This window comes from Vigna umbellata, chromosome 1, assembly GCF_029865625.1.
Source record: "Vigna umbellata cultivar VRB3 chromosome 1, Vumbellata_1.0, whole genome shotgun sequence".
NCBI classification, from domain to species: Eukaryota; Viridiplantae; Streptophyta; class Magnoliopsida; order Fabales; family Fabaceae; genus Vigna; species Vigna umbellata.
Genome location: NC_142165.1, coordinates 51,564,052 through 51,579,213, shown reverse-complemented (window position 1 = coordinate 51,579,213; position 15,162 = coordinate 51,564,052). Strand labels below are relative to the sequence as shown.

Genomic DNA, 15,162 nt, shown 5'->3' with positions numbered 1-15,162 from the left:
ATAATACAAGACATATTAATTATTTAATAGTTTATATGAAATTTATCAAAAATAATAATTTAAGAAAAATAATTTTAATTTTTTTTTAAAAAGTTAGTCTATAGTTTTCGAAAAACCAAAATCTGACTTATTCTATTTTTATGATGGTGTATTGAAAAGAAGATCATAATTCAACCATCAACCAAATTTGATAACAAATTGTTAAGAGTACTTATTTGAATAAATATTGTGAATAATATATGAGTTGAAAAAAATTATTAAAAGAATTATATTATTTTGGGAAAAAAGAGTTCAGTAAATTTTATTTATTAACTATTATTTAAGTAAATATTCTATGTAGAAAATATTTTTGAAAACCATGTGTATTACTACAAAATCTGCAATTTTAATAGGGGTTATTTTTTACGTTACCGGAATTTTAACCCCCAAAAAATATTGTTCCCACAGTTTTAAAAATCACTGAAAAAACAAGCATCACAAAATTACCGACAACTTATTTCTAGGGGTTTCTGGAACCGTCGGAAGTAACTGAAGTTCTGAAACCGTTTCTATTTTTAGAGATTTCTGGAAAACCGTCAATAAATCATTTTTTTTAAATATAAAATTTTTTATTACTTGATTATCGTTAATAAACTAAAATTAAATAATATTGAAACTAAAATTAAATATAAATATTAAATATAAACCAAAATATTATTATATAAATGGTAAAAGAATCCCTCTTAAAATATATTTTTTTTGTGGCATGTAACCTTAATAAAAGTATACTTTTCATTTTAACCTGAATGACGCCATTTTCTTCATAAGTGTGTTTCAAATTCTCAAGTATAAATTTATTTATGAAACTCTAATTTATGGTTTATTTATATTAAATTAAATAATTTGATTTGAATAAATGTAAATGTAATATTTATTTAACATAACTTTGCAATAGAATATGTAGAATGTAGGAAAATACTGACACAATGGTTTTTCTCTCTTCTCCATTTTCCAGGAAGAATATCTTACCCACGTAGACTACAATATTTACCTACGCAGCTGAGGCTAAAAATGTTCACACAATCAAAAAGTTCCGTACCGAATAAATTTAGAAAGCGAAAATATTTATAAAAGTCGTGTAAATAATCTCGATACATAAACTTTTTCTTAACATGAAAAAGAAAATATTAATTTATTTTAAACTTTTTATAATTAACCTTTTTTTTTTATTTTCAGAACCATCACAATTTTAAGTACAAAAGAAACTATTTTTTCAAAATGTCATAATAAGTATAGAAACTTGAACTTTCTATTATCTTAGATTTTAAATTCTTTAAAAAAAATCACTCAACCAAGAGGTTTAAATTCATTCAAATCTAGGAGTTACACTTCTCTCCAATGGATGTAACTAATGTAAGACTAAGAAAATAGTAGAAGAGAAAATATACAAAAGTGGACTGAGAGAAGCGTAAGACAAAATTAGAAAGTTAATATCAATTCATAATGTATCATCTCTATACGAGGAGATTATTAAGACCCCCAAAATATGTACACATCATCATTTTAGGAATAATGTGATGTACATAGATTTAGAACTAGCCAAATGTCGTTGTTGTGCAACATCAGCAATTACTTTTCACTAATATTCTTCTGTTCTATAAACACCTAGAAAATGCATACAGTTGGAATGGTATGCATTGTATAAATAACATGACTCTCATTAAAGAAAAAAGCATTCGGTTGGTGAGTACATTAGTACACAAATGGACTTTTAATGTGTCTAATAGGTTTGATTTTTACGAAAAACGAGACAATTATGTAATTTTCACAAATTTATAGGTCTCAGTTATGAAAAATCTCCTTTAGCATTGTTAACAAATAATCGAAACATAAAAGGTGGATCACATTTGCATAAATTTAAACTTTCATTTTAATACACACTAGCCAAGATCTATGGTCTCGATTATTTTTAGAACCGATGTCATAGGATCCTAACAATCCTCATGCAGAGACATTATGTCAGACTTTTTAGAACCAGTTTTCATATTCTGGACAGGTTTATGACCTCGATTCTTTGCAGAACTATTGTTATAGGGTCCTGACTTTACACTCAGCAGAAGGAACTTTCAGATTGTTCATATTCTGAAGAGACGTTAAGACTTCTGTTGTTTGGAGAACTAGTGCCATAAACCCCTTTTGCTTCGATTTTAAAAAGAATTGAGGCCAAAGGTGTAAGCCAAAAGTCATAATAGGCTCCAAAACCTTTATTTTTTTATGAATATTTAGCTTAGCTTTTGGTCTCAGTTCTTAATAGAATCAACGCCATAAAGTACATATTTCTTCGATTATTAAAATAACCGACGCAATATGTCTTCACAGTGCTAAAAAAAGTGCAAATTTACATAACCCTTTACAGTTTCTTTTCACATATCTTAGTTGTTCTTAAACCCTCCTTTTTGCGAATACTGCGCCATTGCTTCGTTTTGTGGCCATTGCCTCGTTGTTGTGGCCATTGCCTCCTTGTTGTGGTCATTGCCTCCTTCGCCATTTATATATTCATACATTCGAGTTTTTCCATGGTGAGCTTTGGTTTCTTCGTTCCTTACCTTTCTTAGGGCGTTTTTGAGTTACTTTGGGTTCCTGAGACTAATAAGTCTTTTGTATTTTTGTCCAGGTATTATTTTTCTGTGTTGGACTTTTGGTGCGTTCGAAAACGTTAGTAGTTGCACCATTCTCCATTATTCTCTTCCTTTTTTGCTCCTAGATTCCTATTTTTTTGTCTTAAAAATTTATTTTTTAATATGAGCATTTAATTGTATATAATGTTGCAGTAGGTTATTCAATTTTTGTATGTTTGATATGTGATTAATTGTATGCAAAAATATATTGTTGTATTGAATTAGCCTTAGTTTTCTGTTTAAGATTCAATACAAAAGTTATTTACTGTCTCCAAGTTTGTTGAAGAAATGTTTGTTTTAAAAATGAATATAAGAGGAGATAGTAATTATAATTTATAGTATTGAATCTTGAATTGTCCAGTTGGGCAATTTAAGAAGAGTAATCACTTTTTCATAGTTTATGCATGTCCTAAAATTTATGAATATTTTGCAACTGTATTTTCTATTGATCTTTGAGTGCATATTTGATTGTAATTTTTAATCAATTTTATTTTGTGTAACCTAAAGACGAATGTGAAATGCTGAAAAAATTTCGTAAAATTTTAGATATGTTGTTTAAAATTTATATATTTAATAAACTAAAGAAAGTGAGTGTTCTTGAATTAGATATGGTCAAACCTTGAATATAAAAGCGACCAAAGTGATCATTAAGATTACTGAAATTGTGTAAACAATTTTAGTATATATACATATGAATCGAGATTGGATTAATGTTCCATGCACCACTGTTGAGTACGAAAGTGGAGTAGAAGAATTTAAACAATTTACGCAACATAACAAGGGTAGGAGTGATGATGAAGTAAAGTTTAGATGCTCTTGTGTCAACTGTTTGAAAGAGAGAATGTTGAACGCAACCGAAATTAGGGAATATCTTATTTGTGATGGTTTCCTTCGATATTATACAACATGGAGATGGCATGCATATGACACGACGAATTAATAGACTTTCTAACAGTCTCCCCAACTGTCTCCCAACTGAACAAGTATTTGATTCCACCATGAAAGATCGACCGAAAGAAGACAAAATAGAAGACATGATCTTCGATGTTGGCGCATAAGCTTTTTGCCCAAAGACATGTATATGAGACGATGTTCACTGATGCAAAAACTCCTCTATATGTCGGTTCAACAAAGTGCACACAATTGCCAACAGTGTTAAGGCTCATGAATTTAAAGGCCAACAGTCTCACAGAATTGTTGTCATTGTTAAATAAAATATTACCAAATGGAAATACACAACTCAATCATAATTATGATGCGAAAAAAATTCTTTATCGAATGAGTATGGAGTATAAAAAGATACATAAATCCTAAAAATTAAATAATTATTTAAAATTTAATAAGGTCTATAGCTGCAGTTGCTCTTGAAACTTGTCATAAACCCAAAATGATTTTCTTTTTTTTAATTATTTTTTTTGGTTTATTGTCTGAATTATTTTTATAACCGAAGCAAAAGTTTTTATAATTTTTGCTTTCAGTTCTTAACTGAAGCCAAAGTCTCTTCTTTTTATCCATCTTAATATGTTGTGGTTCTTAAACTCCAGCCATAGTCCAAAAGTAATTAGTGTCATATCCTTTTGTGGTACTAGTGATAATTAATTATGAAGCCATAGCTAATGGAGTTCCTCCTTCATTGATTCAAGAATCGAAAAAGTGTTGAAATGAGAAGAAAAATACTCCAATTTAAGTGTATACCAGAATTGAAGAAGTGTCATTGGTGACTTTTCTGTGCAGTATATTTTCTTGAACGAAGAATACTCAAAATAAAATGATCATTAGTTTAAAAGAGAAGTAGGGATCAAGAATAAAAATTCATATTAAAATCTTTCGATCTCTAATATTTTCAATAAGTTTAGATTTATTAATAATTTTCTCATGACAAAAAATATTTTCAACAACATTAAAATACAATCAAATCACTATTTTAGAGTTAATTATTTAATGTAAGTAATTTTAAAAATAATTACATGTAAATTATAGTTAGGATTTTTGAAAAATTCATATAATTAATTTTGAGTATAAATCAACATTTATATATATATATATATATATATATATATATACACATATGATCAGATCAATAAAGTTTCTTATATTTTAAAAGTACACACCCACTTTTATTAAAAATGGACTCTGGTGTGACTTTAATATTAATAAACATATAGATAGTATACGAAAATTGTTTCATTACTGTTCCAATATTCCAATACGGAAGGAATGTCCAATGCTGATTGTTAAAAAAACATTATTATTAGTACATTTAGATTAGTGAATCATGCATTCATAATACATATCTAATTCAACAAAAGCTTAAAGTGAAAGTTGCATGGCAGAGTTAGCATTAAGTGTAGAATTGAACCTTGTATATTTATTTACCTTATTACCAGTTCTCCAACTTTTTTCTTATTCTGGGGCCTTCTATTTTCAACACGATGAAGCCTCATTAGAGAAGAAGACCTTCTATTTCCAATCCAATGTCGCCTAAGAGAAGAAGACCTGGACATAATGTAATAATAATCCCTAATAAAAAAAAATTGCATATGTTATTTTAGTGTTTTTACGTCTCTTGTAAGTCAAACGTAATTATGTGAGAAATAAATTTATATTTGTCAACTTAATAAAAAAACATAAATTTATGTTTATTGCATTTATAATTGATTTAAATTTACATGATTTTTTTTTCAGATTTGCACCAAATTTCTTTTTTTTTTCTTTCCTTTTTCTCTTTCTTTTTTTCTTCTTCTCTTTCTCTTTCTTTTTCTTCTTCTCCTTCTCCTCCTTTTTCATCTAGTATATCTAAAATTAATCAAACATTTAATATAAACAAAAAATCATAAAACTTTATTCAAGACAAACAAGAAACACATTCACTCATATCAATGATTAAGTTTACCCAAAAAATAGTCACGCGACCAACACTATATCAAGAAGGATATGAGAAACTAACTTCAATGCAAAAAAAAATTCAAATGGAAAGATGTTCCCAATTAATCACACATGAGAATTACTATAAATGCAACTTTTGGTCACTCATGAAAGTCTAGCTAACATAAAATGGTCGCCGTGGCACATTTTTTACGTTTGTTGCCTATATGTGGGACATAGATTTAGTGACATAGTAAGTTGTTTTTTTTGTTAATGTCTATTGCAAAAGGATGAAGATAAGGTAAGCCCTTTGTTGGAAACACGCATCATCAATGAAGAACTTATCGCCATTGAAGCCTACTATGTAAGGGATCGACACCACTCATTATCCAAAACCTTAAGGCAATGGGTTAATGGGTTTTTCACCTTATATATTGCTCTACTTTCTCATTTCTATCCAATGTGAGACTTGGACTCGCACTTGGATTCCCAACACATAGATCACCTTCTCATGTCCTTTGACCCCAAGTACATTCATACTTTCCAAAGTAAGAATTTAACCTAAACTTCAACATCTACTATAATAGTATAAGAAAAATCAAATACAAGTTTAAAGTGTTTTTGACAGGAAGCAAAAACACCATGGACTTAGAGTCATTATATAATCACCAATACCGACTCCCTAACTTATCCTAGGATACGTGAGACTTTTCAAGACATTATTTTCATCCCTCCAACACCCTTGATACCATTTTCTTCTTGATAATAGTGAAGAGACTAGTAAGAATGACAAGACAAGTTGACAAAAAAAGTGATATTAAGAGTAATAATGAGAGTGAAGTAGGTAGAGACAATTATGCTATAATTTTTTATATTAAGCTATTTATGTTTGAAGCTAAAGTACAAAATATTTTGGTTTTAAAGCCTATTTCAAGATGTTTTGAATTAATATCCATATTCAAATTTAACTTCGTTAAAAGCAAATTAGCTAGGTACAATTTGTTTAATGGAAAGGTAAAAACTAATGTTATGCGGGTAGATTGAACCTTCCACATACTCCTCCAACCTTTGTTTTCCAAATTGTTGATCGTCATTCTCGTTCCATAAGATGAATGAGGATTGTGTGTGTAAAAGACACTCCTCCAACACTTAAGTCAACCTTAAACGTCAACATAGTATTAAATGTGTAATTAATAAGAACGTAAATAGAATATATGATGATTGTGCTATTTATAATAACATTATTACGTTTGGGGTCTTTAACTGGATAGGTCTGGGCTTGAACCCAATAATCCATTTACCTTGTTTGAATCAGTGTTTGATCATATTCTATTAAGTTATCGAATAGTCAGCATCGACACATAATCAGCTAGATCGCCTAGAGTCACATTTAATTGTGTTATGCAATGTATCATCCTAATACGAGACCAATAATGCATGAATGATATATAGAATTAGTCTTCAAAAGCCAATGTTAATGAATTAGCTCTAAGATTTTAGAATGACATTCATTCACGACACAAATCTAACATTATTGATTACTTAATATTGACCTTTTACCTGCTAACATCAGCCTATACTAAATGTAATGAAAGTATTGCTAGCTAAAACTTATTTTGGTAATATATAATATATTGTTTTTAGTTCTATGTTCTGTACACGATCGAGTTGCATTGTTATTGCTGAATGTATCTTTAATCTTTTAGGGAGGCCTGATGGTTATTTTCTTATTTTATCATTGAGTATCTACGAAACAGGACAAAGATTGGTTTTTTTAGGATCAATATTCGTAATCAATTGAAAGAAGAAGGGAACAATTTGTGAGTTAATAACAAGTTTTAGAGAAAAAGAAATCAAGTTATTATAACTTCGAGAACACAATTGTAAATCCTAAACTTGAGAAGATCAACAGTAAGTCACCTACTAACTGAGATAGAAAGAAAGAAGAGAGAAACATGGACGAATGAGGCAGAGAAGAGAACTCAGAAAAGACTGTGTCTCGATGTAAAAGTACTTCACATTCAAGTACTTAAAAATTGAATTCATTTAAGAACCGAGAAAACATTAGCATCCCTAGAACAACATCAATGTCTGGATCTTCACTATTTTGAAATACCACGACATTAATTTTCTGCTTTTTCAGGGAAGAATTAAACAGAGATAATAACCTTCATGTGAGTATCTCTTGATGAGCTTTTCTCATGGAACACTTTGTCCTTTGATGGCACCTGGCTGAGTGGCTTGGCATTTCCTGCATGGAGATAGAAAAGACCTAAACACTCTGTGGCCAAACCACGTTCTTGTCACATTCCTTTCTTTGCTTTTATGGTTTCTTGCTTTCACACGTTGGTCACCATATTTCCTTGTTTGCCCACATGACATCTTAGCATTGGCATGATCAATGGCTAGTAATGATCTTAAGGAAATGGGGGGATCTAAGATGGCAGGTCGATTTGGTTTAAATGGTTGAATTTTTCCATCAGAAATCAGCACATCAGCAGGTGTGATTTTGAATGGATTGGCGCTAGAATTTAAGTCTGTTATGGTAGAAAATTCAAAATCGAAGTCTTGTTTGCTTACCTGGTGGTAGTAGTGAGTAGGAACCTTTGGGTGCTGATCTTGAACAGAAACGAGGCCAGCAAAAGAAAGTGAGTCAGTAGAAATGCTATCATCTCCACCATGAGATTGAGACTTGCTTCCTTGACGCGTGCCCATTGATTTACGTTGTCACCATATTCATTATCCGCATATATAGGTGGGAGAATGTTTTAATAAGATAAAATAATCTTATAAATTATATAATTGTGGATGAATTAATTAGATTACATTTAAATGGAGAGATGATTAGTGGTACAAAAGGTATATATACGAACTTCAATGAATTCACGTGGTAGAATTTTATTGGAAAGTAGTGTGTTTATCATATGCAATAGTGATTAACTGTATCTTATAGTTTTGTGTCTGCTGTGACTATATGTCCCTTAAATGGTTGTATGATGCATCCCAAACTATGATTCCTCGATAATGGTGTGTTGGTCGATAATTTACTGTTCAAGTTTTACTAAAACTCTTTCCTTTTCATCAAAGGTGGCCAACATGTGCTTGTTGGTGAGTTTCAGGGCCTGCATATTGAAGTGACTAGTGAAAGGTGTTTGAACAATTTTCTTCCTGCAAACTTTGATTTCCATGAAGAGCTACGTGATGTCAAACTATATTTGATCTTTCGTAAGGTTTGAAAAATATTCCAATTCAATTTCATAGATGCTTATTTCTTCAATGCATCAAAGTAATGTGCAAATTTTCACAAAGGTTGAAAATAGACTAAGCGGTCCAATGACAACCAAGACACGTCTGAGTTATTAAATACATAAAAGAAAACAATATATATATATATATATATATATGTATGTATATATATATGTATATATATATATATATATATATATATATATATATATATATATATATGTATGTATGTATGTGGGTTGGTGTTAAGAAAAAGACCATCAAACTGAAAGTTATTATATTATGAAAATCATCATTGATCATGATAAATATACGAAATCAATTAAGTCGGGTACTTTAGAAAGAGGATTCAAGTCGTTATGTACTTTTGGTTCTTACGGTTTGTTAATTACATTTAAAGAAAACAACTCCATGTTTATTTTTCAAATAAAATGTTTGTATGAATACTTTTTAAATTTAATTAAGGTGAAAGTATTTTGTTAAAAATGTATTTATATAAAATAGTTTAAAAAATATATCCACAAGCTTACTGTTATGCATGATAAAGGGTGTACATAGTATCAAAAAATTAGTTATCAAAATGAATTTTCTGTGTGTAACCTTTAAGAAATTCTTTAAAAATATTTTTAGATTTTAAAATTGTTCATTCCAAACTATCAACAGAAAACTAAGGTTATCAAATCTTTGGGTGAGAAGGAAAATAAGACAGACGGTTGACATCATCTTTAAAAAATATTTTAAAGTGTCAAAATAGACATAATTTTTTAAGAAATATGAAATATATAAAATATAATAAAAAAGTTATTTATATTAATTTATATGTGTGAACAAAAAATTGGAAGCCCAAAACTTCCTCTTAATGAACTAGCTCCGCCACTGGTTAACATGCCACACTTGGATCATTCATCACATGTTAAAGAAAATTGTATGTGCAACCAAAAAATAACACAGTATAACTATATAGCACTAAATTATCTATTATCTTAGCAAATTGATTGGGAGCCATAATGAACACAAAATCAGAATTTTCCATCAAGTAAAATATATTTATAATATATTACATATTACTTAATATAAATATAAACACTAAGTTTAAACTTTGTATATGATGACTTACCAAATTTCAATTAAACTGATAGATAAATTTAAAAGAATAAATAGTCGGTTCATATAAATTCTTTTTAGTCACTAGAAGGAAAAGACATCGGTTGTTTTTTACCATAGGCAGCGATTTCTCAACCGAGGCATATACTGACGAGGTAAAAAGTCTTCCTCTTATGTCTCTATTGTAAACCGAGTTAGTATCTTGTCTTATACGGTCTCAGTTGAAACCTGAACCGAGGCAGTAAAGTGGTTTTTATTTATTTATTTTTTTGCCACACCTTGTGGAGCATGGGGAAGCAGAAGTGCGTCCAGAGAATGGTTACACAAGCTTTGAAGACAACAAACAATTCATCTCTGGGAGGCAGGCCCTCTTTGATGACAGGCGATTCACAAACTCTTGGCTCAACTTGGCAGCAATATCTCAACCCAATATCTTGGCAGCAATGGCAAACAATTTCCTGCAATATTTCAACCCAATATCCAATGAAATTGGCAGCAATATCTACCAATCATATGCTCTCTCCTTCAAAGAACCTCTTCTCCTACAATGCTTCCTGCAGGATCTCCAAAGCTTCCATGGCTTCCTCCGTGGTGCCTTCTCTCGCCCCTTCTCATCACTCCAGCACGCATTCCATATTGCAAACAAAATCTACAAAAATAAAATTGAATGATGAGTTTTGAAACTGAAGGCAGAGAACCCAAAAACGCAGAAGCCCCTGCTGCCAAAAACGAAACCCTTGCTGCCAACAAAACCCTTGCTGCCAACGAAACCCTCGCCGCGCCATCGCCGCCGCATCATCAGCTCGCCCGTGTCGGTGCATCGTCACTCCTTTGTTGTTCCATCACATCACCCTTGTCGGTCCATCCCCTACGAAGGTGAGATCCACCGCCAGCCGCCGCCAACGAAGCCTGAGTCGCGCCTCCCACAGTGTCTCCAAGCCCCAAATCGAATCGCCAATGCCAAGCCCTAAATCGAATCGACGCCCTGCTGCCACCTCCACGAACAGGAATCGAAGCCGGTCGCCCCTCCCTACGCGAAATCGTGTCTGAACCTAAAAAGAAAGAAGGGAAGAAGAGATCTCGCTGCCACCTTGCTGCGACCTTGTCGCGACCTCACCATGCCTCGCCGCCACCTTGCCATGTCTCGCCGCACTCGCCGCCAACATTAAGCTGCTTCTGGATTTCGCATGATGAGGAGAGAAAAGAGTGGAGGATACCCAAGTCTTCAAAATGAAATTAGGGTAAATCACCCTTTTGGATTTCGGAACGTTTATGCCTCGGGTTAGAGATCGAGGTATTCAGAACGTTTATGCCTCGGTTGGGTTAGAGGACCGAGATAGTAGGGCAATTTCAAAAAATTAACCAGTTTTAGGTGGGACGTGGCAGAACATTAGGTCTCGATTTTTTTTTAACCGAGTTAATTTGGTTTTCATGCTTCGGTTTTTCTACCACCAAGGCGTATAAGATCGTCGAAATTGCGAAAAATGCCACCGCCTTTACATATGTTTCGGTTTTCTAAAAACCGAGACGTATGACCCGTGTTCTTATCCCTATTTTGCACTAGTGAGTATAACAAGAATAAAACTTACAGTCTTATTATAAAATTTTTAATTCTATAAATTTTGTTTGAATTAAGTTAACTTTTATATGTAATTATCATTAAAGAAATTACTAAGTATTTTAAATTTACAAAACAAAAAGTATGGATAAAAGACTCCTTTCAAAGATAATTAGATTATTATTAATGTTAATGTTTCTTTTAATGAACATACATAATCATTACTAACATAGTGTAATAAAAGAATATGGTTACGGTTACATTCGATATTAAATTAGTTAATGTATATCGATATATAGATAAAAAGTGATGGGTTAGGATTAGGGATGGCAACGGGTCGGGTCGGGCACGGATAGTGCCTACCCGCAATAAGACCCGACAAAAAAAATCTACCCGACCCGCTATCCGCACGAATATCCGCTTAAAAAATATCGCTGCGAATATTTTAAAACCCGCGGATACCCGCAAATATTTAAAAAAAATATATATTTTAATAAATTATTAAAATAAAATTTAAATAGAATTACAAAAAATATATAAAATATAATATAAATTAAATTAAATATAAATTTTAATTCAATTTTAATTCAATTTTAATTAAATTTAATCTTGTAAAATATAAATTAATGTTAATTTTAATTAAATTTAATTTAATAAAATATAAATTAGATTTTTATTTATATATTTTGCAGGAAGCGGGTATCCGCGGTTACGGATAGTATAATACCCGCACCCGACCCGTTTATAAGCGGGTATTAAAATATCCGCTACCCGCGGGTATTAAAATATCCGCTACCCGCGGGTTGCGGATAGTAAATATTCGCGAGTATCAACTATCCGTCGCAGATTTTATCCGCGGATATTCGGGAGCGGGGATTGTTTGCCATCCCTAGTTAGGATACGGTTCAAAAATTGTAACCTATAGTATTTAATAGATTGTGGTTCTATGAAAAAATTGTAGCATATAGACTTAAAAATATTTTAAAAAATCATAATCTTATGAAAAATCATAATTTATAATTATGAATAGACTATTTCTTTTTTTAAAATTCTTAAAATTCCTTCATTTACTATCTATTTTCTAGTTTTTTTAAGTTTTTTTTTTCTGATATTTCTATATTTAAGAGACTTATTTCGTTAATCTATTATTCAGAAATTTATTTTTTTTTGGTGTTTTCATACATTAAATAAAGATTTTCATGCTTTTACATTTGTCATATTTTCATGTAGGGTTCACCATCCTCTAAAATTATCATGATAAGTATTAATGAAGACAATAAAGAAAGAACTTTTTAAACAAATCTGAAAAAAAAACAAGAAAAATCTTTAAACATTATAGCGAACATGCGAAAAAGAATATAGATAACAAGAGAGAACAAAAAAGAACTAGAGATACCGAGAGATAATAATTTTTATTTTTAAAAATAAAGAACTATATGTCTATATATAAATATGGTCAATTATGCTCTAAAATCCACTATAATTATTAAATAGAAAAATATGCGTTGAAAAGAGTCTGTAATTATTAAAATTGGACAAATTTGGCACGAAACAACAAGGACGTCCCTCCCTACCAAAAAGGAATAAAGAGATCTTCTTTCAAAGTAAGAAATATCATAACTTGTAAAATAAGTGTTTGATTTAGATATCATTAAATTTATTTTGACAGAAGTTATTTTATTTTTTTATAAATTGTTTTAAATTTTTAAATTTTATTTCACTTTATATTAAAATCAATTTTAATAAATTTAAATTAAATTGTGTCTCAGCATTTGAAAGTTTAAACCAAACAAAGCAAGCACGTAATAGTTTGGTCAACTTGTTATCAGCTTGATGATAATGATTAAAGTAGTAATCAAACACTTTTTTGGTGAGGCCTTATTGACCTTCTTATAGAGCATTTATGATTTCTTCAATAATATTATTATACCAAATCAGAAATGGTCCATATAATTCTAACATTGATGTGGTCCCAATAATTTAACGACCAAGTAGATTTTGTCTAACTCATCGTTTTCTAGTTAATCCAACCAAATTAATCAGGTTAACAACACTTAATCTCCTAAAGTAAAGAAGGAAAAGACGATTCTTCCTATGACTATCGTATAATCTTAACAAATATTACACAAAGTTCACAAATGAAACTTGTATATATGGATAAGTTGTACTGCTGTTCTAATCTGTCATTAATTGTCTAATGCAGATGCAATGCTTCTAGACATCTTTTCTTTCTGCAGTAAGTTCCTTAGTTCAATACGATTCCATAATGAGTTAACAACGTTAAATAGAATCAGACAGCTTGCATATGCAGGGGAGGACAGCAATAACAAAAGAAAGATTGAACTTTGAAGGGGCAAATCAATAAAACTCAAAACAAACTTGTGTCATTATTAGCCTTACGAGGCTTTGCTTGCATTTGCATGAGATGAACAAATAGAATAAGTAAAAAGCTTATAGTAGATTACGAAAGTTTGTTTTAGAGTAAGCTATTGTATATAATTCTGGCCTAAACATATCTCAGTGGCTGCCAATTTCCAGGACTCCCAGCCAGAGCCTCCAGAGCAACCGGTTTCATAATACAATACCCATTTTTAGAGCAGCAACCATTTTTGGAGTTGTTGTGTCTTTTGATGTTATGGTATCCCTGCTGTTGCATCTCCATTGCTAGCAGTTTTCTCTCCAAGTCACGCCTCTCAAATTTCCTCCTTAGATTATGTCTCTTAATAACTTCGTTTAACTTGTCTTTGTTGTCATAAGTTTTACTGCTTACGGGCACTGGCATGGCTTCCAAACCCATGAGTTTTGCCACAACCCCTGGTTTACGCCACACCACACTTTCCCCAGCCAGTGTTGGGGGTAAACAGCACATACCCTTATGATCTAAATCATTCTCTCCTCCAACAAAACTTGTCTCACTACAAACCGATCTTCTTCCCTCCATGTTCCCAAAAGAAGAGCGGTACATGGCATCTCTTCCATCAAGTGAAAACCGCGGATACTGATTCAAGGCATTCCTTGCAGATCTCAATATGTCAGAGTTGTTCACACATGACATCCTACCCCTCATTCCACTATACTCACTAAGCTTAGCTTTTCTAGACATTTCTTCCTCCAACTCTAGTTGTAGTATTAGATCCTCTAGGGTTGGTGAGTTTTGCTTTGTGAAGGGGGAGCTTGAGCTTACCTTGCTTGTGAAGTCACCTTGGCTGCTTTGCTGGTTGAGAGTGGAGGTTGAGCCATTGTTGTTACAGAAGGTTTTGATGCCTTTCTTCATCTTGGCTCCCAAGGAGTTCTTGAGGAGAAAGAAGGGCATGTCCTTCATGAATGTGTGGCTGGTGCCGGTGAGAAGAAAATGAGAAGAGGTGCCTGTGCTTGTGCTTGTGCATGTGCATGTGCATGTGCATGAATCTGAGAATGGGGTTTCGAGTTTTCTTTAGTATAGAAGACAAACGCATGGAAACGTGAATGGAGTGAATGGGAGCGGTGTGGTATGGCAGTGAATGAAGCATTTTAGTCAAGTGAAATTAGATGAGACTTAATAGCTGTCACGTGATGGGTGAGGAAGGGTTTCACAAGGATTTCATTTCCTTCTGCAAAGTTGTTTGAATGTTTATGGAAGAGTCAGTAAAAGCACACCTAATGACCTTCAACTCAGCATTTTCACTTTAAATTAGTTGGGAGAAATCAAGATCATTTATTGAACTCGCGGTGGAAGTGGTGGAATGCATCAAC

At 31.7% G+C, this 15,162-nt stretch overlaps 1 protein-coding gene across 1 annotated transcript; it reads right to left on the bottom strand.

Moving 5' to 3' along the window:
* Positions 1–13,768: 13,768 nt before the first annotated feature.
* Positions 13,769–14,905, bottom strand: LOC148205704 (uncharacterized). Its single transcript, XM_088111736.1, has one exon. It carries the CDS (start codon positions 14,750–14,752, stop codon positions 13,937–13,939), a length of 816 nt encoding a protein of 271 aa, XP_087967862.1. The 5' UTR covers positions 14,753–14,905; the 3' UTR covers positions 13,769–13,936.
* Between the last annotated feature and the right edge of the window lie 257 nt (positions 14,906–15,162).

Excerpts from the sequence above, each read along its gene's own strand:
- LOC148205704 (XM_088111736.1), bottom strand. The coding sequence starts at position 14,752 with ATGAAGGACATGCCCTTCTTTCTCCTCAAGAACTCCTTGGGAGCCAAG.